This window comes from Diabrotica virgifera, chromosome 6 (assembly GCF_917563875.1).
Source record: "Diabrotica virgifera virgifera chromosome 6, PGI_DIABVI_V3a".
NCBI classification, from domain to species: domain Eukaryota; kingdom Metazoa; phylum Arthropoda; class Insecta; order Coleoptera; family Chrysomelidae; genus Diabrotica; species Diabrotica virgifera.
In genome coordinates, this window is record NC_065448.1 from 246,063,282 (window position 1) to 246,087,220 (window position 23,939).

The following is a 23,939-nucleotide window of genomic DNA, read 5'->3' on the forward strand; positions in this document are numbered from 1 at the left end:
GAAAACGACAATAAATATCGTTTCCATACCACTAGATTGACAACAGGTGGAATACTTTCTTTGGTTACACCTCCTGAGATTTTCAAAATTTATAAATCATGCAGGATGCCGAGGAAAATCAAATAAATTTTGAAAATATCAGGAGATGTAACCAAAGAAAGTATTCCACCTGTTGTCAATCTAGTGGTATGGGAACGATATTTATTGTCGTTTTCTGTGCTACTTCGATTGATAACTTAATTTGTTTTTGGGTAGATGGTGGGCAAATACTTCTAAGCGCGGGCCAAAATGAAATTTTCAAAATGTCTCCCGGGCCGGACCCTACATATACCATACCCAGTATGTTCGCTGCGCACACGCTAATGTTTTTGGTGGAGGTTTTTCTCTGCCCAAGAAATTTTCTTGACAAAAGTACTGTAAATATCATTTTAAAGGATTTGGACAAAGACATTTGACTGTTAATAATAGATAATACTAATAATAAATTGCCACAGTTGGGTGTGAATGTACATGCGAACAATTTGTTCCCAGCAAACATTACGAAATTTTGAATATGGTCTATTAAATTAAGCCATAACAAGGATCCGGATAAAAAATTAAATTCAGAAATTCAAGAGCAGCCTTCATGAAGATAAGGAAATTTCTGAGTAACCAAAGATTCTATCTGCAAATCTGATATCGAATGGTAAACCGTTATGTGAAGTTAACCATCGTCGACGAAATTCAAAGGAGCCAACTGATCTGGTATGGTCGTGTAGAAAGAATGGACGACGACAGGCTGCCAAAACATTTTAAAATTGACGCCAAGGGAAAGACGAGAGCAGAGCCGAAACAATCCTAGCTCTGTGGCATTCAGAAGGTACTCAAAAATAAACCTTCACCCTGGCGAACGCAACGACGGACGGACGAAGCTGGAAACTGGGAACCGGAAGGCGGAGAACCCTATAAAAAACCGGGATAATAATAAAAATGGTATGTCCACTCTATTCTCGTTTATTGGAATGTTAATGCTGACTTAATAAGAAAGCTAGAAGCTTTTGAGATGTGAGAAGCTTGGACCGGGTTAAACACAGATGCTTTTAAGAAAAGCAGAAGAGATTCATTTCATTGAATACTACGAACACCAATACTGTTGATTTTGAACTGAACGCTTTTTAAATGCATTCTTTTTTTTTCGAATCATGAGAAAACTAATAAATTGTTTGGAAAAATTTAATCGCCGAATGAAAGATTACATTATTACCGAGGGCCGAAAATCCCTTAGAATAAACAAATAGTTTCTTTTGAATGAGATATTTGAAATTAAAAAACACATTAAATTTTCTCTTTTTTTTTCACCCCTGTGACTTATTAAAAGAAACATAGAAGTTTTCAGGGACTTTCGGCCCTCGGCAATAATGTAATATTTCATTCAGCGTTTAAAATTTTCAAAAATACTTATTAGTTTTTAAATTACATTTAAAAAGCCTTACGCCTAGGCTCGTAAAAAAATTGCTTGCGGGATTTCTCAACGGGCCGGATAAAGTAAGCAAAAGGGCCGGATTCGGCCCGCGGGCCGGCTTTTGCCCACCCCTGCCCTAGTTCATCCGTGACATTTCTTTCTTTGCAATTCGGAAAGGCCTAAAGTGTGGTACATGGAAGAATCTGAGAGACGAGGATATGGGACTACTGATGAGGGGGAAACAATCCCCCGAAACCGGTATAGACTCTTCCTGCACTCTCAGATTTGACCATAGTATTATGCAGCTGCTGCATTTTCGTGTTGCAAAGAAATTGAGAATGTTTATACATTTTTAATTCAATTACTCTTTTGTTTGAGTATTAAGGAATCTTTCTTGTTGGAGCTTTTACCACACTGAGCAGATGAGTTGTGAATTATTTAAAATTCTCTCATCTTAATTTCCTCGGCAACCTGTATGATTTATAAATTTTGAAAATCTCAGGAGGTGTAACCAAAGAAAGTATTCCACCTGTTGTCAATCTGGTGGTATGGAGACGATATTTACTGTCATTTTCTGGGCTACTTCGATTAATAACTTATTTTGTTTTTCGGTAGATGGCCCTAGTTCATCTGTGACATTTCTTTTTTTGCAATTCAGAAAGGCCTAAAGTGTGGTAAGTGGAAGAATCTTAGAGAGGAGGATATGGGACCTTTTGTCAATCTGGTGGTATGGGAACGATATTTATTGTTGTTTTCTGTGCTACTTCGATTGATAACTTAGTTTGTTTTTAAATATTTACCTTTTATAAGGATTTTATAAGTATCTAGTATTTATGAAAAAACAAAACTCACCTCTGCTGTTGGATTGGAGGGATCTAAAGTATCTGTTACATAAAGTGCAAGGCCAACTGTTACATTAAACAAGGCATAAAATATACTGAAGGTGGTAACTAATATTCCCCTACAAAAATTAAAAATATTTTAGAATTATATATGTTTCAATACTAAAATTATTTATATTTAAGATTTATTCTCTCTAAATATTATAAACGCCATTTTACAAATTATAAATGTAAACAAAAATTCATTAGAGGATTAAGGTAGAATATACTAGGCTGCTTAATAAGTTTTGCGGTTCGATAAAAAAACACAATTTTATGTTTTGAAATACACTTTATTATTCAGTATAGTTTCCCTAATAATCAACACACTTGTCCCAACGAGATTCCAATTTATAAAAATCTCTTAAGTGAGAATCTGGAAGTGCTGCAAAATACGTTTTCGCCGCTATTATGACCTCACCATTTTTGATGAAAAATAATTTCCTCGCATAATTTTTTTTAGATATTGAAACAAATGAAAGTCATTAGGGGCTAAATGTGATGCATATGGTAGATGCTCCAAAAATTCAAATAAATCTTGGCACACTTTCATATATGAAGAGTGTGTCAACACAACAAAATAAAATTAGGCTAGTAGCAAGGCCCTCCTTTGTCGAACCGAAAAACAGCCTTAATACGTCTTCTTCTCAGAATTTTTTAGGCCCGTATGTTTTCCTTTATGACAAATGATAGATTCCTCCATTTTTCAACTGGAACCAGGTGTTGCAGTTTTCTTTATATTATCGTTATTTTTGCATCTTTTGCTTTTATTGCATTCCGTTACACCTCATATTTAGTAACACTCTCAACTTATTATATTCTTAGGCCCGTATTTTAAATTTTAGAGTAATATACAACATAGTCATTTATTTCCGGGTTAAAATAAAAATAATTATTAGCAACTGAAAGCAAATTATGACCTATCATCCTTGAACCTTCGACGGGTATATTCGTTGAAAATGAAATCTACGGAAAATATTTTATATATGCAATCAAATATTTTTTATTGTACATATTATATTCGAAATTAATTTAAAGCAAAATTTATAGTTTGTTTAAATTTTATAATTATTGCAATCACCGTTACTGTTTCTATTGTATACTAAATATTACTATGGAGCCTATTAATCTATGAAAAAATTACTCAAGTTGCCTGTTAGTTCTTGTAAAGCATAATAGTATAATCCTCCATGTATCTCCACCCAAATAACTGTTTATATACGTGGTGTTTTGGAATTGTTGTTTCTGGATTGTCGATAAAAATATTTATGCTTATATAATTTGCGTATATTTAATTATTATATTTTTTTTGCTGGCCAAAGTGTCTTCAGCATCTGTGTATGAATCCACATTTCCAATGCTTTAATTATATTCATGGTCGATATTCTTAATATTACTACAGACCAAACATAGCACTTAACCATTATTGAAGTTATACTTCTTTACCGGCGATATGAGGGTGAATTTTTATATGTTAAAACCTATGATCCCGGCGCATGCGCATTATAACTTTGTTCTGATTGGATGTTCAAATGACATGTCAAAAATTATTCAATATGGCAGCTGTGGTACAGCTGTAGTTTGATTACTTATAGTTGTTGCGTTTTAAAATTTGCGTGAAAAGAAACAACAAACAAAAGTTAGTTAATAGTTATACTGCCTTTTTAAATAGTTTTCATATACCTATATTTTTGGACTTTTGGACTATTTTGGACAAGAAAAACTCATTCTAATTTGGTAAGTAGTTTTTATTATAATCATATTGTAATTATACATTGGGATTAGGTTGAAATACAGAAGAGCGTCGATTATCCGAACTAATTGGGGGACATAGGTGTTCGGAAAACCGATTTGTTCGGATAATCGAACATACATACATATACATATTTATTTATATCTTGATAATGACAACTAGCAACTAAACAAAAAAGTGCAGTCTTTGCAACAACATAATTATTTGTGGATACAATAATGAAGAAAATTGAAAATATTTTAAGCGTAAATTACTAACGCTTGCTCGGTATTCGAGTGCGGGACGCGGGAGTCGATAGTTCGAATAAGCGGTCGTTCGGTTGATCGACGTTCGGATAATCGACGCTCTACTGTACATTTATTTTCTCAAGAATGGGGATTTTAGAGAGAAATCCCAAATTAGGTCCGATTTTTATTTTTAAATTATGATTTTTTGGCGTAGATTTATTTATCTAGTAGGTATGTAATGCTTTGATTTACATACTTAATTTGATTACCAACAAAAGTTCTACCAAGCTTTATCTAATATATTGTTTTCTTACTGTTTTGTTATATTTTATTATTTTCTTCCACAAAATTTAAACTACATAATTTTTTAATTATATTCAAAACAGCTGTTAAACGGTAAAACGTTCAGTTATAGTATTTTTACTACAAAAACGTTATTACGTAGGTCAAAATTTTTGACGTAAGAGAACTGTCAAAACATTAGAATGTGACTTTTCATTATTGCTATGTTTATTATAAACACGGCAATAATGAAAAGTCACATTCTAATGTTTTGACAGTTCTCTTACGTCAAAAATTTTGACCTACGTAATAACGTTTTTGTAGTAAAAATACTATACCCTATTTTTCCACATGAAAAATGATGTGGAATTGGACGAGTAAGTCTAGGTTTCGATTACGAATCAAAGCGCCCCGAAAGTCACGGGTTCGATTCCCGATGCAAGTTTTTATTTTTTAATTTTTTTATGCATTTTATGATTGTAAGTATATTTGTTATATATTTTTTTTTCAGAAAATGCGTATTTAAAATTTTTGCCAACAATTATTATCGTTCAGAAATCATTTTTTCTCTGTGGCATTTTTCAATGTGTTTGTGTGTGTTTTATTCTTTTATTTTTTTAAATTTTTGGTATTGCCTTAAAAATCACATAATATGTAGTAGAAGTATAACTTCTTACGTGCGTACAAAGTACACACACATTCATTTTTTTGTCCTAGTACTAAACTGAGGTGATAACTGCAAAGAAATGACTTGATTTTCATAAGAGTATTTGTAGTCAATATTATTTTGCGTTTTATTTCTTAATCTGGATCTAGTTGATATGTTATGACAGCCAAATATGCCAATCTATGTACTTTTTCAACTTGGACTCCATTTAATTAAAGCTCTGCATTTGGATGTACGTTAAGACTAAAGACTAATCATTTGTTTTTATTCGACTTTATTTTAATACTCATTTCCTCTCCTACTTAGTGAATGCGATCAAACTGAATTTGAAGACCTTTAATATTTTCTAAGAGAATTAATGTATCGTCCGTGTATCTAATTCCTTTAAAGTAGTTACTCGTTGATTTTTATTCCATACAATATCGAACAATTTGGGGACAAAATGCAACCTTGTCTGACTCCTCGTTTTATGGAGATTTCGTCGGTGTAGTTATCTCCAATTTTAACGATAGCAGTTTGATTCCACAATTTTTTGATGACACAAATATCTTTTTCCACCTACCTCTACCGAAAGTATACTTTTCCGGACCTGATTGTAGGGAGCAAAGTTGTACTTTTCCTCCCTAGGGAGGAAAATATTTTTCCTCCCTAGGGAGGAAAAGTAAAAGTGACGTCATTCATGAAATATAACTTATTGACGCCCTGTACAATATCTATTTTCTATTACGTAAGTATCTATACATTTAACGTTTATTTATAAAACAGAATTATTTTGCAGAATGGTAAAAAACAGTAAATTGTTATTTTGATTTAACAATGTTTACATTAATAATTTGACTTATATTTGACAGTTGACAGTTATATTGTACCTACTTGCTAGTTTTAGTTCTAATAAATTTTGTTGGTTAGTTACATAAATAAATTAAGTAAAAATAAAAAAATGACTTGTTATTTGAGGAAGGTGGAAAAACCATATGTATAACATGGGAGTAAAGTGCCTTTTCCTCCCTTGAATGATTACTGCCCTCCGCTACGCGTCGGGCAGTAAACTTCATTCTCGGGAGGAAAAGTAGCACTTTCCTCCCTTGTTATACAAATAGCTATATCATAATATATTGCTAAATTTTTAAGACTTAGCATTAATTTTACATGCCGTTTTACACTTCTTTAATGTGACTAACTTTTCCCTTTGTGAAAATTAATCTATTGAAAGTAGGTAAGAGTCGGTTTTACACTATTTAACTGTCTTAATCTAAATTCGTCTCAGAGTATTGACGTTCAAAATTGTATTTAGCGAGATAGCTAAATGCCCGTTATTTAAATTTGTAAGCAGTGGCTGGAAAATTTGTATCTGAAAACGTAACAAATTCCGACAATTATTATGAATCTCCGGCATTATAATTTGACAGCAACAATATGCAATTGCGAATTCTATTTTAATGCCATTTCCTGAATGAACAGTAATTACGGTAATCCATAGTCATCATTTCGCTGCGCACATTTACCCTCTCTATCCTAATGCTTCTTTTGTATTCCGATGCAATATCACCATGTACGTTTAATTTAGAAATTTATCTCTTTACACTCTGCTAGTAATTTAAGTGGTAATATTTTAAACACAGGTTGATATAGTTTTATTTATGTTTGTTATATGAATATTAACACACTAAATGCGATAAGGTTATTGGTTGCTGACAATTGGGATTTAGAAAAGGCCTGGATACGAGGGAAGCACTAGTTGCAACCCAGGTACTAGCCCAGAAATGCTACAATCAAAGGAAAGATGTAATGATGTGCTTCATAGATTATGAAAAGGCGTTCGATAGTATACAACAGCATAAACTCGTACATATTATATCAAAAAACATTCGTTGCACAGAAGCTCTTTATTGAAATCAAACAGCTGCCATCAAGAAGGATAACGAAATAACGCAAGCTTAAAAATTCTCACAGGTGTAAGACAGGAATGCATTCACTTTCCACCTCTGTTCAATTTATATTCAGAAAGTATCTTTTAGGAAGCTCTTGAGGAATGCGAAAGCAGCTTCAAGCTAAATGGTAGCTGGATCAATAAGATACGATATGAGGATGGCTCGGTCATAAAATTGGAGAACATAGCAAGAACATGGGACCTAGCATCAACGTAAAAAAGACGAAGTTTCTTATAATCAACTGTCAATTATGTCAACATCAAAATGAAAGACTAGCATATCACAATCAAGATGTAAAGCCGTAAGAAAATTCAGTACCTGGGAACCTGGCTATCTGAAGACTGGATGTCGGATTAGAAAGGGCCAGAAGCGCATCCATAAAATTCAGAAACCTCTTTACGAGCTCTGACTTTGACCTGAACCTAAGACTGAGATGCACGAAATGCTACATATGGTCGGTGCTCATATATAGCGTGGAGGGATCGACTTTAAAAATAAACACAATGTTTGTTTGAGATGTGGATTTATCGACGAATCCTTAAAGTTCCCTGTACCGCAAGAATAATAAATGAAGAAATCCTGAGAAAAATTGGTACATAACGACAACTATATGCACAATTAAACAGAAAAACGGCATAGCTGGGGCACGTAATTAGAAACGAAAAATACCAATTGATGCAAACCGTAAATGAAGGAAAGATCGAAGAAACAAGAGGAGTGAGCAGGAAGAAAATGGCATGGCTCCGTAATGTCAAACAATGGACAGGGCTAAGAAACATAGGAGACCTAATGCACACTGCAAGGGATGGAGAAAAATGGTCAAACGTAATCGCGAACATCTATTAGTGGATTGCGTAAGAAGAAGGAGAATATGAATATTATTGAAATAATGCCATTAACTTAAATACAAAGTTCTAAGTAAATTAATATTAATTTCTTTACTCTTCTTTCATATAAGTACCATCTCCGAGACGAAGATTGGCAATCATCATGACTATTGTGACCATCGAGGCAGCTACTCTGAACAGTGACATAAGCTACAACTAAACCGTTCTCTCAGGTTCTTCAACCATTCCTACGCTTTCCCTACCCTCTAATTTTCCATGAATTTTCTATGAGTTTTAAGATGTTGAATCTTTCGTCTACCATCACATATCCGATATATTGCAATTTCCTTAGATAGACACTGCGTTCGACATCCAATAGAGACCGTATCAATTTTGGGCGTTTATTGGTGACCACTGCCTGTGCTGCCGTGTACAGCAGTTTGATGCTACGTTCGGAGTACGATAACAGACTGCAACTACATATTATTTATTTTATAAGACTGTGGTCTCTAATAAATGCTCTAGGTTGCGTACAGAGTCACGCTGTAAGTCGCGTATGTATGCTTAATACAATAAAATAGTTGCAGTCTGTTATCGTATTCCGAACGTAGCATCAAACTGCTGTACACGGCTTCACAGGCGGTGGTCAGCAATAAACGCCGTACGCTGCCTACACTGTCAGACATTAAGTTGCGTATGTATGCTTTAATAAAGCACGTTATAAATATGTAAAAATAAAGCGCTGTTACACCGTGATTAGGCGTCAACGCCCTTCCGGTAGGGATCTATGGAGGAGTATCATCAAGCCGCAAGCTCTTATCCCTTGGCGTACCGCTCCTTCATAGGCCGATCAGATACTTTGCTTATTCGATAATCGGTCTCTATTTGTTGTCTAGCGCAGTGTCTATCTGCTATGAGCGACTTCAAATTTTGGAAGCAACGTACGGCTGGTGCAGGTTTTAACCTAGCCAAATGAGTAAAACAAGTAGTAAAAAAGAACAACACGAGTTGCTTAGGGGACATCGATAAACTACTTAGTTGAGAAGAGGGAGGTAGGGGGTATGAGTGCACATTCGACGTCGTTTATATATTGGTATATTTAAATTTGTCGCTATTGCCTCTATAAATATAATTTTTCACTAGCTTTTACCAGCATTAAAGTATCAGATATTAATATAAAAACGTATAGTTTTTAAAATGAAATTGAAAATAAAACAAAACGTTTACGAATAAATACACCTTTGTTAAAACTAAAAAGAATTCTCTAAGCCCGACCGCACATCAAAGAAACATGAAACGTAAATTACGTTTCATGGAAATAAACCACTGCTAAACAAATATATATCCGACCATTTATGAGAGTCTCCGAAAATAAAAATGTGGCATGAGCATGAATCACACTCGTTTCATTAGTAGGCGGACTTTGAGATTTTTTTAGCAGTGTTTTCTTTTCATGAAACATGTTTTTCGTTTCATGTTTCATGTTTTTCGTTTCATGTTTCTTTGGTGTGCGGCTTGGCTTATAGCTACTTTTATCGCATACATTTCGTTTTTGTTAGTCACAGCCTTAAAACAATATTAGGTAGCACTTTTGTACAGGACAATAAACAGTTCTTAGGGTTTAAACAAGCGCTTCTATAATATACAGAACAACGTGTATATAAATATACAGAACAACGTCTGGAAGCAAACAATATTAAATTGTTAGTTCAGTTATGTGCTGCATACTGTGTGTGAAAAAATAGTTCTGAAAGAATGAATGGAAATAAAATATTGTGTTCTATGTATTTAGTTAGTAAATCATATTTATACTTAGACAAGATTTATAGGCAAAATCTTGGTCCAATGCTATTTAAATGCATTAATTTTTTTCGAATACTCAGAAAACTAATAAAATTTTTTGAAAAATTTAAACGCGGATTGAGAGATTACATTATTACCGAGGGCCAAAAGTTTCTTAAAACATCTATAATGTTTATTTTAATAAGTATATGTATTACACCATTCTTAGGCGTCAACGCCCTTCGGTAGGGATCTATGGGGGAGTATCACCGAGCCGCAAGCCCTTATCCCTTGCCGTACTGCTCCCTCATAGGTCGATCAGATGCCCGCATATTCCAGTCTAAGCGCCAGATTCATATTTCTGGCACGTTAGCCTTTTTGTTTTTTCGATGACCTGGGCTGGGCTTGAACCCACATACCTCAAGGCGAAGTGAAGTTTGGGTCAGCCGCTAGTCGCATTGAGCTATCCGATCGACTATTTTTTTTTTTAGTATTTTAAGTTACAGGGATAAAAAAGATAATATTTAGTTTGATTTTTAAGTTCAAAAATTTCATTCAAAAGAAACCTTTTGTTTATTCTAAGGGACTTTCAGCCCTCGGTAATAATGTAATCTTTCATTCTGCGTTTATATTTTTCAAATATATTTATTAGTTTTCTCAGGATTCGAAAAAATATTGCATTTAAATAGCATTGGACCAAGATTTTGCGCCTACCCCCTTAAGTGTTCTTGTTATGATACATTCGCAAATAAAGTTTCACGGTTGATTAAAAAAATCAGAAATAACATTGAATTTTTTTAAATCACTGAAAGGGGGGTCGTGAACTGCAATGACGACGTCGACATGGGGGGGGGGATTCGTCTGTAAATGACGAATTACGACGGAGGGGGAAGGGAAGGGTATTAAAAAGTCCAAATTTTTTACGACGTAGTTTATGGATGCCCCCTTATCAACAAGTTGAAATATCGCGCCTGACTGATAACGAAAACGATCGGAATGATGTTGCCGGCGATCGACAAAAGCCGTTTAGGCTGTAGCCAACCTACGGCATTTATTGGTGACCACAGCTGCCTCTTTACGAGATCTACGGTGTTTATTGAAAATTATGGCCTACGTTTTGTATTGACGTGAAGTTGCCGGTGACTGACAAAGGCTATAATGCAACGTCTGGATTGATGCTGTACATAGCCTACGGCATTTATTGAAAACCACAGCCTAACGATAATTTAATTAAAGTCTAAAATCGTGAATCAAAAAATCAATGAACAAAATAAAACAACAATTAAAAAAATAGATGGGCCTTATTTGAATCAACTGATTGGCCTTTTTTGAAATCACAAACAACACTGATTTTGAATGTACCTATATTTTAAAAGTATTATTATTTAATAAACTTTACCATAGTAAAATAAAAGAGCATAAACCTTTTATTTGTTTTTCCTTAGTGTGAGTAATTAGGTAAAATATTTAATAATCATTGAAAAAAAGTAGGATGAGCCTTATTTGGGTCACGTACCTTACAATATTATTAAGTATAAATATAAAAACTTACGAAAATGTCCTTTTCTTTTCCTCATGTGGAGTGGGATTGTCCGGTATAAATGCAGAGGGTGTTCGAGGTGTAAGAGGAGACCCTGCTAGATCAGACGCAGAGTATCCGCGGTTTATATAAGCTCCATTAGTGTCCGGATTTACAACATTTAATCTTGGAGGTTTAAGCCTCTCCTTGAAGTGGCCATTCCCTAAACATGTAGGTAAATTAGAGCTCTGTATATAGTGTTAACGCAACGGCAGTGTGCTGTCCCTTTGGGGGAGTGTATTAATTAGGACAGTATCAAGGATTTTATCATGATGTAATTCAATAATGAACCCTTTTGGTAAATAATAAACGTTCACAAAATAGTTTTCCCCATGCACTTTAGTGATTATAATAAATAAATATTTTAAATCAAACAAGTAAATATGTTAATTTAGGAGTAAAATTTTATTTTTATTTAATTTCTGGTGGCTTTTCAACAGTGTCGTCGACATATTCCGTTATAATTGTTTTTAGTTGTCTCCAATCCTCCTCTGCAGTATCTTCCTCTTTCTTTCAGTTTTATTTGGAGAGAATTTTGATATTCTTTTTTATTTGTTGAGTTTTGGAATCCTTTTACATTCAGTAAAGTTTCAGAATATTCCATGTTTAATTCGACTATCTGTCTCTTTTATCATTGTCGCGATTTTCTGTTGCAATTTTGACACCAGAAAATAGAAATTTGAGTCAGATTTAATGCTTATTGGAATAGCCTTCGTGCCAAGCAAAAGTATTCATATAACCGGGATATTCGAATAAGCGATTATTAGTGGCTAGTAAAATCGTTTCGGGACCTCAAATTTATATTCCTTAAACCGGGATATTCCTATAACCGGCATTCTAATAAGTGGGTTCCACTGTATAAAAATGTACCTGACATTAGTGATGTAGGTATGTTGCCCATCTTTTTGAGATAAGCGTGTGGTCAGTTTGTAGTATAAGTGCTAGTGAACCCTCCGACTAACGGTCGTCCTGTAAGGCTAGAAATTTTTCTAGTGATAATTCATACCACACTAAGGCTAAAAACCATGACCTGGCAGGCCTCAGCGGTGCACGTGTATCTACCGGGTGAATCGAAAAGTGCAAATTTAGGGGGTAAAATAAACTATCTCCTGTAAGGTTTAAATTTAAGTATGTGTTTGAGTAAGTCATTTAGAAGAAATGTGTACAATGACAGGCGATTCTGAAGAGCATAAGACCTTGCCAGGCGAGGGGAAAGATTAGGGGTTTTTCCTAAAATGATTCTTCTTGCATCGAACATATTTTTTTTTAGGTTTCTTGAATCATTCCAAACAAAACAGGTCTTTGGTGATTTTTCTCTTAAGTTAATAGTTTTTGTTATATAAACGATTGAAAATTTTGGAAATTACGAAATCGGCCATTTTTAACCCTAAATCGGACATTTATCTAAAAATTTCAATGTTGCCAAGGTACGTAGATATTCTTTAAACATTGATTGATGAAATCCCGAAAAGTTTTTTGCAATACAATGTCGAAAACCCCTTTGTTTTTTTAATTGCTAATCAAGCGGGCGCGACACTGTAGTATAAGTGAGGACGTTTGAGTTTGCATAAATTCATTATCTCGAGAATGGGCAAATTTCAAGAGAAATCCTCAGACAGGTCGGTTTTTATTTTTGAATTAGGACTTTTTGGCATATATATATATAATAATAGTGACGTCATCCATCTGGGCGTGATGACGTAATTGATGATTTTTTTAAATAAGAGTAGGGCTTGTGTGGTAGCTCATTTGAAAGTTTATTTAATTCTCTATTCAGTAATATAAACATTAACATAATTATTTATACAGGGTGTACAAAAAAAATATTTCTTCTATTTTTCAAATTTAATCAAAGTAAATTTAATAAAAAATTTTTTTTTTTCCACCCTGTATAAATAATTATTTTAATATTTATATTATTCAATAGAGAATTAAATAACCTTTCAAATGAGCTATCACACAACTCCTACTCTCATTTAAAAAAATCATCCATTACGTCATCACGCTCAGATGGATGACGTCACTAATATTATATATATGCCAAAAAGTCCTAATTTAAAAATACAAATCGACCTGTCAGGATTTCTCTTGAAATTTGCCCATTCTCGAGATAATGAATTTATGCCAACTCAAACGTCCTCACTTATACTACAGTGTCGCGCCCGCTTGATTAGCAATTAAAAAACAAAGGGGTTTCCGATATCATATTGCAAAAAACTCTTTGGGATTTCATCAATAAATGTTTAAAGAATATCTACCTACCTTGGTAACTTTGAAATTTTTAGATAAATATCCGATTTAAGGTTAAAAATGGCCGATTTCGCAATTTTCAAATTTTTCAATCGCTTATATAACAAAGACTATTAACTTAAGAGAAAAATCACTAAAGACCTTTTTTGTTTGGAATGATTCAAAAAACCTTAAAAAAATTTGTTCGATGCAAAAAGAAAAATTTTAGGAAAAACCCCTAATATTTCCCTTCGCCTGGCAAGGTCTTATGCTCTTCAGAATCGCCTGTAATGGTACACATTTCTTCTAAATGACTTACTCAAACACATACTTAAATTTAAACCTTACAGGAGAAAGTTTATTTTACCCCCTAAATTTGCACTTTTCGATTCACCTGGTAGATACACGTGCACCGCTGAGGCCTACCAGGTCATGGTTTTTAGCCTTGGTGTGCTATGAGTTATCACTAGAAAAATTTCTAGCCTTACAGGACGACCGTTAGTCGGAGGGTTCACTAGCTCTTAGACTATTGATTGGCTTCGTTAGATCTTAGTGTTTTCTACGTTCCTTTATGTATATCTTTTCTCTGGAAGTTAATACTAATAACTACATAATTATTTACTTCTGCAAATTGTGCAACCTTAAGTATATTTTGACTGGTTTCAGTATGCAAACTATAGTTCCCAGATATTTTTATGAAAGTTTCTTCTTTTCTTAGCTTAGCAATAAAATCGCCAATGTTATAACAGCATGGTGTCTTTGGATTTTTTCAACATCAAAAGTATTAAACTGAAATATCTTTTTTTTTCATCCAATTTTCATATAATCTTACGCCTTCCCGTTCGTAGTTTCCATTCTCATCCTATCATTCCAAATTATTGTCTGAAGAGTCCTCTCCAACATTACTCTTTCAAAGAATCCTAACCACGTCTGTTTTTGATCTTCCTCTTTTTCTTATTTTACTTTACGTACTTTGTCATACATTTTTTGGACGTGGTAACAACAAATAAATTGTCTATTCCTGTTCCGTTCCCAACGCACAGGTATTGTGTTATTGATCGATTGATGTATATATCACTTTCTTCGTGTTCTATCTTTGAGCCCTAAATTCTACGTCATCTTTTTCCTGGGCTATAACCATTTGATTATCAACGAAATGAAGGGTATACAAAGTTCTGAGTGATGTGGCTATCCGTGACGAATGTTGGCGATCATCATGGAAATTTTTATCTGATCGCTGCACAAATCAAACACAACGCTGCACATATCAAAACGCTGCACATATGTTTTGTTGAACCAGGTTTTGAGGTTCTTTAACCAGTTTGTTCTTCTTCGTTTACCTCGCTTTTAAAATGTTTTTTATTACAGAATTGCTTGTAGGAGAACATATCTGGATTCATTTCTCATAGCATGTCCGAAGTATTGTAACTTTCCAGATTTGATGGGAGTTAGTATCTCTCTATTCTTCCTTACTCTTCTGAGAACCTCTTCATTTGTTATCTGATCGAATTTTAAGTATTTTAACGCCGATTCCAGATTAGTTATAGTAAAAGCAACAGCAACAAAGCAGTAATAAGTCTAATTTCTCACATATTAAACTTACCCAACATCTGCTCTATCGAACATGCTGAATAGTATTGATTATTGTGGAAACTTGGAATAGGACTGGCACTTCTACTATTTCCAGGAACTACCAATTTCAGAACCATTTTATCCGATTTCTGTAAAATAAGAAGATTGATATTTAATGTGGATATTTACGAAAGTAGATACTGAGAAGTCATGATCAATATACATAGAATCAATTTTATTGTTACATAATATTTACTATTGGTCGAAAAAAGAAAATAACATGCGTAGTATGCTGACAGAATTCTCAACAACAGTATAAATACAAGTTATCTGATGAAGCCACCATCTACACAGCCAAAATGTTAGCATTGTATTTACATTTGCTATTTTTCGAGTTTTGATAAGGAACATTAAGAACACTGTAATATTTATAGACATTCAAAGTACTTCTTCTTCTTTAAGTGTCGTCTTCCAATCGGAGGATGAATATCATTATTACCATCTTTACTCTATCTAACGCTGCTCTGAAGAGTTCGAAGAGTTCGAAGGAGTTATGAAGAAAGAGAGTGTCCTGGTTGGAGAATTTAAGGGATTGATTTAAATGCAGTTCAACATTTAAATCAATCCCTTAAATTCTCCAACCAGGACACTCTCTTTCTTCATAACTCCTTCCTCCTCTTATCTTTCCCTATATTATCAGTCTTAGCAGTCCATATTGCTTTCTCCTCATTACATGTCCCAGATATTGTAACTTTCTTAGTTTTTATTGTGTTTGTTATTTCGGATTGTCTGAAATTCAGGTTCCTAGGTATTTATATTTATCAACCTTTTCTATCGGTACATTTCCCAAATGTATGCTTGTTTGTACGTTTGTTTCCTTAGTTATTATCATGTATTTTGTTTGTTATATTCATTTTTAGTCCATATTCTTCACATACTAGACGAGGCAATGAAGCATTAAACCTAGGATTTTTCTGCAGTAAGAATCGTGTGAATCGTCATGCAACTTTTTGCATTAAATTCGAGAGAGTGTGAGGCAATTTTGTGAACTAAATTGATCTCATGCAAAAATTTTTGTGCATGAGAAAATGCATCTAAAGTGCATCTCGAAGAGATGGAAAATAAAAAATTTAGACTCAGGAAATATTGACGAAAATGAGTTCAATTTTTATGTTTGGTGGTTTTGGAGGTCTTCTTGCAGTACCGTCTCCTATCGGAGGTTGGCTGCCATCACAGCAATCTTAACTTTGTCGGCTGCAGCTCTGAACGACTGTATTGAACTGCACCCATACCACTCCCTTAAATTTCGCAACCAGGAAATCCTCCTACGTCCCATATTCCTCTTTCCCGAGATTTTTCCTTGGATTATCAGTCTTAACAGAGAGTAATTTTCTCCTCTCATTATGTGGCCTAGATACTCCAGTTTTTTCGCTTGTATGGTTTTTATGACTTCGCATTCCTTCCCCATCTTCAGCAAAACATCTTGATTTGTTACTCTTCTTGTCCATGGTATTTTCCACATTCTCCTGTAACACCACATCTCGAATGCCTCAATGTTTTTGATGTTTTTTTTTTCAGTGTCCAAGCTTCCATGCTGTACAGCAGAACGGAGAAAACATAGCATCTTAACATTCTCGTTCGTAAGTTTATATTTATGTCCCGGCTGCATAGGAACTTTTTCATTTTGACAAACGATTGTCTCGCTATCTCAAATCGCCTCTTCATTTCTCTGGTCTGGTCATTAGTATCAGTGAAGCAAACCCCTAAATATTTGTAGGACGTAACTCTTTTAACTGGCTGATTATTTATGGTTAAATTCACATTGGTGTATAGCTTCTTTGTTACAATCATGAATTTAGTCTTTTTGATGTTCAGTTTTAGACCATATTTATTGGTCTGACTGTTTATGTTTTCCATCAAATACTGTAAATTTGCTAGTTTATCTGTTACTATTAGCGTGTCATCAGCGTATCGTATATTGTTAATTAACTCTCCGTTAATGTTCATACCAATGTTTTGCTCTAGGAGCGCTTCCTGATATATTGTTTCGCTATATATATTGAATAGTAGTGGAGAAAGCACACAACCCTGACGCACATCTCGACGAATCTCAATTTCTTCGGTTAACTCATTATCAACCTTGATTTTTGCTGTTTGTCCCCAGTACAACCTGGATATGATGTTAATGTCGTGACTGTCGATGTTTTTGCTTCTTAGGATTTCATACAGCTTTTGGTGTCTGACTTTATCGAAGGCCTTCTCAAAATCTATGAAACCTACGTTGGAGGTTACTGAACACAAATTTCATGCGATGGTCTCCGAGGTACCTGGTGCCCAGGGTGGAACTCGTCTCGTGGGACGATCGAATAATTCGCGAAATGAAGATTAGATCGAAAAATTGATAAATACGGGTTCAATATTTTTAAAAAATCTACCGAATGACATTAAACACGACCCCATTCCAGCCCCTGGAGGTGGGGTGGGGGTAACTTAAAAATCTTTAAGAGAAACCCCATTTGTTATTGCAGATTTGGACTGACCACGTAAAAGTAAGCAACTTTTATTCGAGACATTTTTTCGAATTGTGGATTGATGTCGGTATAATCAGAGAAAATAATTTTTTCGTGATACCTTAAGTTAATTGAATCGTTTATTTCAGAAAGGGGTCAAGTCACAAAAACCTGCTTTTGAGAAAAACAAAAAAAACGTGTTTACATTCAAAAAATTGTATTTATATAAAATAAAAATTCTCAATAATAACCTGTAGTGTTTTTCAAAAAGTATTGTATTTTTCAAAAATTTATCTTGTTAATTTGTTTAAGAAAAAAATAAATAATTTTTTGAACTTGGCCCCTTTCTGAAATAAAGTTGGTGGTTACACAATTTTTAAGCAAGGAGTCATGCGTTGTTTGGCCCCTTTCTGCACTAAACGCTAATTTCTCTGCGCTGCCAAGGCAATACTATGGCAGCAATTGATTCCATTCTGCAATAAAAGCTGTATTTACGTTTAAATTAAAAAATTCCACCAAAAATTCATTTTGTCAAAATTAGTCACCTTCAGAGGGTGGAGTGGGTGGTTCGTCTTTAGTGTCATTCGATAGACTTTTGAAAAATATTAAACGAGTATTTTTCAGTTCTTCGATCTAATCTTCATTTCGCCAATTATTCAATCGTCCCACGAATTATTCGATCGTCCCAGGCGACGAGTTCCACCCTGGGCACCAGGTACCTCGGAGACCATCGCATGAAATTTGATTTCAGTGACCTCCAAAACCACCAAACATAAAAATTGAACTCATTTCCGTCAATATTTCCTGAGTTCTAAATTGTTCATTTTCCATCTCTTCGAGATGCACTTTGAAAATGCATTTTCTCAGGCACAAAATTTTTTTGCCGGAGATCAATTTAGTTCACAAAATTGCCTGACACTCTCTCGAATCGAATGCAAAAAATTGCATGACGATTCATCTTACTGTACAAAATTCCTAGGTTTTGGGCTTTTTAGTGCTTCGTGACTTCGTCTATACAGTCAAAGAGTAGTGCAGTATAAAGATAAAACTATCAAATAAATCCAAGTAGTTAACTCCTCTTGAAATACAGATTTTAAGATAATATTAAGATGTTTCAAAACTTGAAGGAGAAGTTGTTATGGCTTGGATCAAAGGGCATTCTGGGATAAAGAATATTTAATATCAAATGGCGAAAAAAGCAATATCAAGCGGAAAAAAAACAAACAAAAATATTCTACCTCTATCAGATATAAATGTATGTATGTAAGAAACATTGCCTCAGATTAAACTAGCGAGCATACTATAGGGAATCCGAAAGGGAGTCATTTTCATTGGAAACGCAAACTTTGATGGTTTTATTCAGAGTGCAACAGAATTTTTAAAAACACTATGGGGTCAAACAGAATGGGGTCAAACCACACTCTACACCTTCATTTAACCGCAAAATGAATCTTTTAGACTCTCCTAACTGAACCTGTGGAGATATAACACGTATCCTATTAGAATATTAAAAACAACAAAAAAAAATATTGAAGTTTGTTTCAGTATATATATTGTTTATATATTGTTTTAAAAAACCATACAGAAGTAAAAACTTCCTTTGTATAATGGCATAAAAAAGTTTTATTAAAAAACATTAAAAGTCCTCCAAAAGGATTTGCAAAACGTTTTCAATCTGGATCAGATCATCCTCAGTGCCTAGAACGAAGTATTTCCACGTTAGAATGAATGCAAAAGGTTAAAATTGTGACTAGGTTAAAGAAAAATGTGGCAATACTTACGTTCTGCTTAGTACAAGAAACTAGCAACTTTTTGAAAAAGGTTACATCGAGAATTATGGTTTACATAATAATTATATGGTATTTATAGCGACTCCAAGTCGATGTTACAAGATGAAATGTGTTAGGAGTGCTCAAAGGGCAAGATGGTTCCCCGCTCGATAAGAACTTGTGGTTCTTGCCAATTCAATGGACACAGACCAACAAAAGTGAAGGAGATGACAATCCAATTATCAGACCGAAGTGACATGACAAGACAGGTAGTCAGTTTTTGGTTATGAATTTCAAATTATTAGTGTTGTTTAAAATTTGGATTATATATTAATAACTGTATAAAAGCGAAATTTAAATTATAATAAATTAGATTTTTTTGTAAAAGTCTAAAAGGCAACTCTCTACTCTCTGTTACAGAAAGAACTGTTGTTGGTATTAGGTTGATAAAATACTAGTCGTAGTAGAGTCAATGACGTCATTGGTGATAAATTTTGAGAAAGAAGACGAAAATTTGATTTAGTTTGAAAGAAAAGAGAAGAAAAATTAGTTCTATGTGCACAACTTATGTAGGTACCAAGATAAGGTGTATACGCTGTGAGCTCGTACGTAGAGGGGATATTTACAAATTCGCGAGCGCCAGTAGTGGCAAGTCTGTAAACGTTTACCGGAACTTTGACATAAATATCAAAGTGATTAATTTAAAATTAAAATTAAAAACATTAATTATAAAAAATATTAGTTGGTCAAAGCTGTGGTATATATTTTTACCTTAAATATACTTACGTTTTAAATGCTAAATTTAAGTTTTTTAATGTTCCGTAATATGTAATTATAAATTAATCTGCGCCATCTACACGATAATTGTGAAATTATCCGAAGTAAGAAATTCATATTTTATCAATAAAACGTCAAAATGATTAGCAAAATCTTAAAAAAATCGATTACAATTTAATTACATTTTTGCGTTGTAAATATTAAGCGATAACAATTAAATAATAAATTTAAAAATTACCAGTGAAAGTTGAATTAGTAATCCGCCAGGAGCGACACCAGCGAAGTTTAGAGCGTATATTAATATTGTAAAATAACAAGAGTAATGTTGGTTGCCTATTATTGTGGTTGTAATGGTTATTGGCAAATTGAAAATATTTTAATTTAATTGGTTGTCTGAATTAGTGAACTAAAAACTAGAAAAGGTAATGGAGTAAACAGACTGATGTGAAAGTAATGTATATTACTGTAAAGCTTTCCATATAGGAGAGAAGATTGTTTAGCAAAATCAAGTTGAGAACGAGTGATGGTGGTTGCCTGATATGATAGGTTAAAATTATAATTTTAATTAAAATTACTGAAAAATATTAGTTATTTAATGATAATGAAATAAAAGATGTTTTCAGAAAATTTAAAATTATGATTTAAAAGAATCCAGTCAAATAGGGAATAACCTGAATGATAATATTAGAAATTTAAATGAAGTATGTGTCAAACAATTGATATTTTGGAACTGAATAGATGAAGTTAATGAGTTATAACATAAGAGGCAACCATAGGAATTAGGTAGGGTGCGAGTGTACATTGGAATGATATTTAAATAATACAGGTTGAAAGTTGGGGTTATTGTTAATATGAGGCAAAGGTTTTGATGGACTAATTCATTGAATGGGTTAACTGAAAATTTGAAATTTTATAGTTGGTAATGGAATAAACAGGTTGATATATTGTTGAGAGAAAATTAGTGAATAGTGTTGAAAAATAGAAGAAGAGCAACCAGATCAAGAAATGCATGGAGACCCGAAAAAATCGGAGACACGAGGTATAGCAATGTAACTATTTGGGTTGGGAAAATGTATGAGAGAGGATTGGAAATGAAAGAAGGTAAACTTTGTTGTGGATGGTAATCTAACTTTGATTTAAGGAAAATGTGTGAAGGAAGATTGGAAAAGAAAGGAGGTAAGCTATGATAAGGGTGGATAGATAAAAAAGGGGGGAAGAGAGAGAGAAAAGAATCCAAGGGCATATTTGAATGTGTTAATGGGTGATTAGTAAGGAAGTAATAAATGTTAAATGTAAGCGGGGTGAATGGAAAGAGGAAAACAAAGTAAAGAAAAGGATTGAAAGAAAAAGAAAAGAATGGAGGATTAGTTCAAAATATTGTTAAGGGAATAATTGTCGGTGGATAGGAGTAAAAGGTCGATTTAAAGTAGTCTGGCGGTTAACGCAATTGGGGCTAGTCCTCATGTCTCTAGAGATTTCCAGGTCTTCGTACAAATCCAACCGTAAAGAGTTCCTATCCTGAATATTGTGAATTAATTTGACACCATCAGGGATGTTAAGGTGGTGTTTGTTAACTTTAAGGTGGTGGGAGAAAGCTGATGTATTATATCTTTTTGAATGTTCGGCAGATCTGGTTGAAAGTGATCTATAAGTCCTACCTATATAGGAAGCATCACAATCAGAATAATACCATTATACAAAGGAAGTTTTTACTTCTGTATGGTTTTTTAACTATGGTACACAGCCAGCTACGGGGATTTTGTTTTACAAATGTTTTGGGACAATGTCTACACTGATTTTATTTTATATTGCTTTAACTTTTTTAGGGTAGATTAATTTTGCTGCTCTCAGTTCTTATACGCTTACAAATGAGCAAAGTAATATTTCAAATACTTTATTTCTTTGATACTGGCTCAAATACCAGAGTTGCAGATGAACACACCGAATATGTAAAACTCATGCGTGAAGTGAAGAAGGGCTATATTTTGTCTCCTCTAATCTTCAATCACTACTCTGAAAGAATATTCATCGAAGCTTTGCTCCAAACTGGAAAAGGTATCCTACTAAACGAGCACTGCCTAAACAATATCACGTATGCAGATGACACAGACGATATCGATCTAATAGGTAACACACGATTAAGGATGAAGGAGACATTCGGGAGGTTCGAGAAGGAAGCAAAGAAGATCGGGCTCCAAATCAACGAAAACAAGACAAAATATATGTATATGAGCCGCAATAACCAAAGCAAAGACAGAATTGGTCAGAACATCACCATCGACGACTTTAACTTTGAGCGCGTTAGAGAATTCAAGTATCTTGGAACAACAATAACTGAAGACAATAACGGATCACAAGAAATAAACAACAGGATACGAGCCGGCAACAGATGTCTTTTTGCCCTCCAAAACCTTATAAAATCAAAACAATTAACAAGACGTACAAAGATACAAGTCTATAAAACAATCATACGAACCGTTGTGATGTATGGAAGCGAAACGTGGACGATAACAAAGGAAAACGAAGAGAGACTACTTGTTTGGGAAAGAAGAATCCTAAGGAAGATCTTTGGTCCTGTGCTGGATGAAGCATCAGGACAATATAGGATAAGACCTAACAAAGATCTCGAAGAACTTCACCCAGACGCCATCATAAAACAAATAAAGTCCAGAAGACTCCAATGGGCGGGACACCTTAGAAGACATTCTGACCAAAGAACAGTAAGACTAGTGTGGGAGGAAATCCCAACTGGAAGGAGACCACGCGGACGCCCTCGACTCCGGTGGCGAGATAATACCGGGTGTCCACTTATATTTTCCCCCATTTTAAATGCCTATAACTTCTAAACGGCTCAAGATAAAAATATGCGGTTTTCACTGAAATGTTTTATTTTAGTAAAAGTTTTGTCTGAATGGATTGAATTTTTTATATCGCTTTCAAATACGAAATAAAATATGGCGGATTTTTGAAAAAACGTTATTGACTTTTTTTAATGGAACACCCAGTATGTTCTTTTGTAAATTGAAATAAAGGCCATTCACCTATCTAGCGATATAAAGTTTTTTAAAATCGGTTGTCAAATCACTGAGTAATTAATTTTTAAAATTAGAGGTGCAACGTGGATATCACATACCTAAATAACATAACTAACCAAGTTACGTGATTTCCACATTGCATCTATCATTTTAAAAATTAATTGCTGTCATTTGACAACCGATTTTAAAAATTTTTATATCACTGGATAGATAAATAACCGTTTTTTTAGTGTTTGGGTAAGTGATCATTTTTTATATCGCTTTTAAATAAAAAATGGCCGATTTTTGAAAAAAAAACGTTGTTACCTTTTTTTTATAAGACACCCCGTATATTTTTTGAAGTTATACTTCTTTACGCGCGATATGAGGGTGAATTTTTATATGTTAAAACCTACGATCCGGGCGCATGCGCATTATAACTTTGTTCTGATTGGATGTTCAAATGACATGTCAAAAATTATCCAATATGGCAGCTGTAGCGCAGCTGTGGTTTGGACGGTTGACGGTTTGGTTATGTATGGTTGTTGCGTTTTAAAATTTGTGGGAAGAGAAACAACAAACGAAGGTTAGTTAATAGTTATACTGCCTTTTTAAATAGTTTTCATATTATAATTTTGAAGTTATACTTCAAAATGTTTTAATTTATGTAGATATGTATCAGTTCAGAAAAGGTGTGG

At 33.9% G+C, this 23,939-nt stretch overlaps 1 protein-coding gene across 1 annotated transcript in view; it reads right to left on the bottom strand.

Annotated features, from left to right (window-relative positions):
* Positions 1-23,939, bottom strand: part of LOC126887486 (proton channel OtopLc-like) — a 69,938-nt gene that overhangs the window by 25,218 nt on the left and 20,781 nt on the right. The window contains exons 3-5 of the mRNA XM_050655054.1: positions 15,203-15,320; positions 11,344-11,533; positions 2,294-2,402 (exon numbers count right to left, since the gene is read on the bottom strand). Coding sequence (XP_050511011.1) covers positions 2,294-2,402; positions 11,344-11,533; positions 15,203-15,320 — 417 coding nt within the window. The remainder of the gene's footprint in view (positions 1-2,293; positions 2,403-11,343; positions 11,534-15,202; positions 15,321-23,939) is intronic.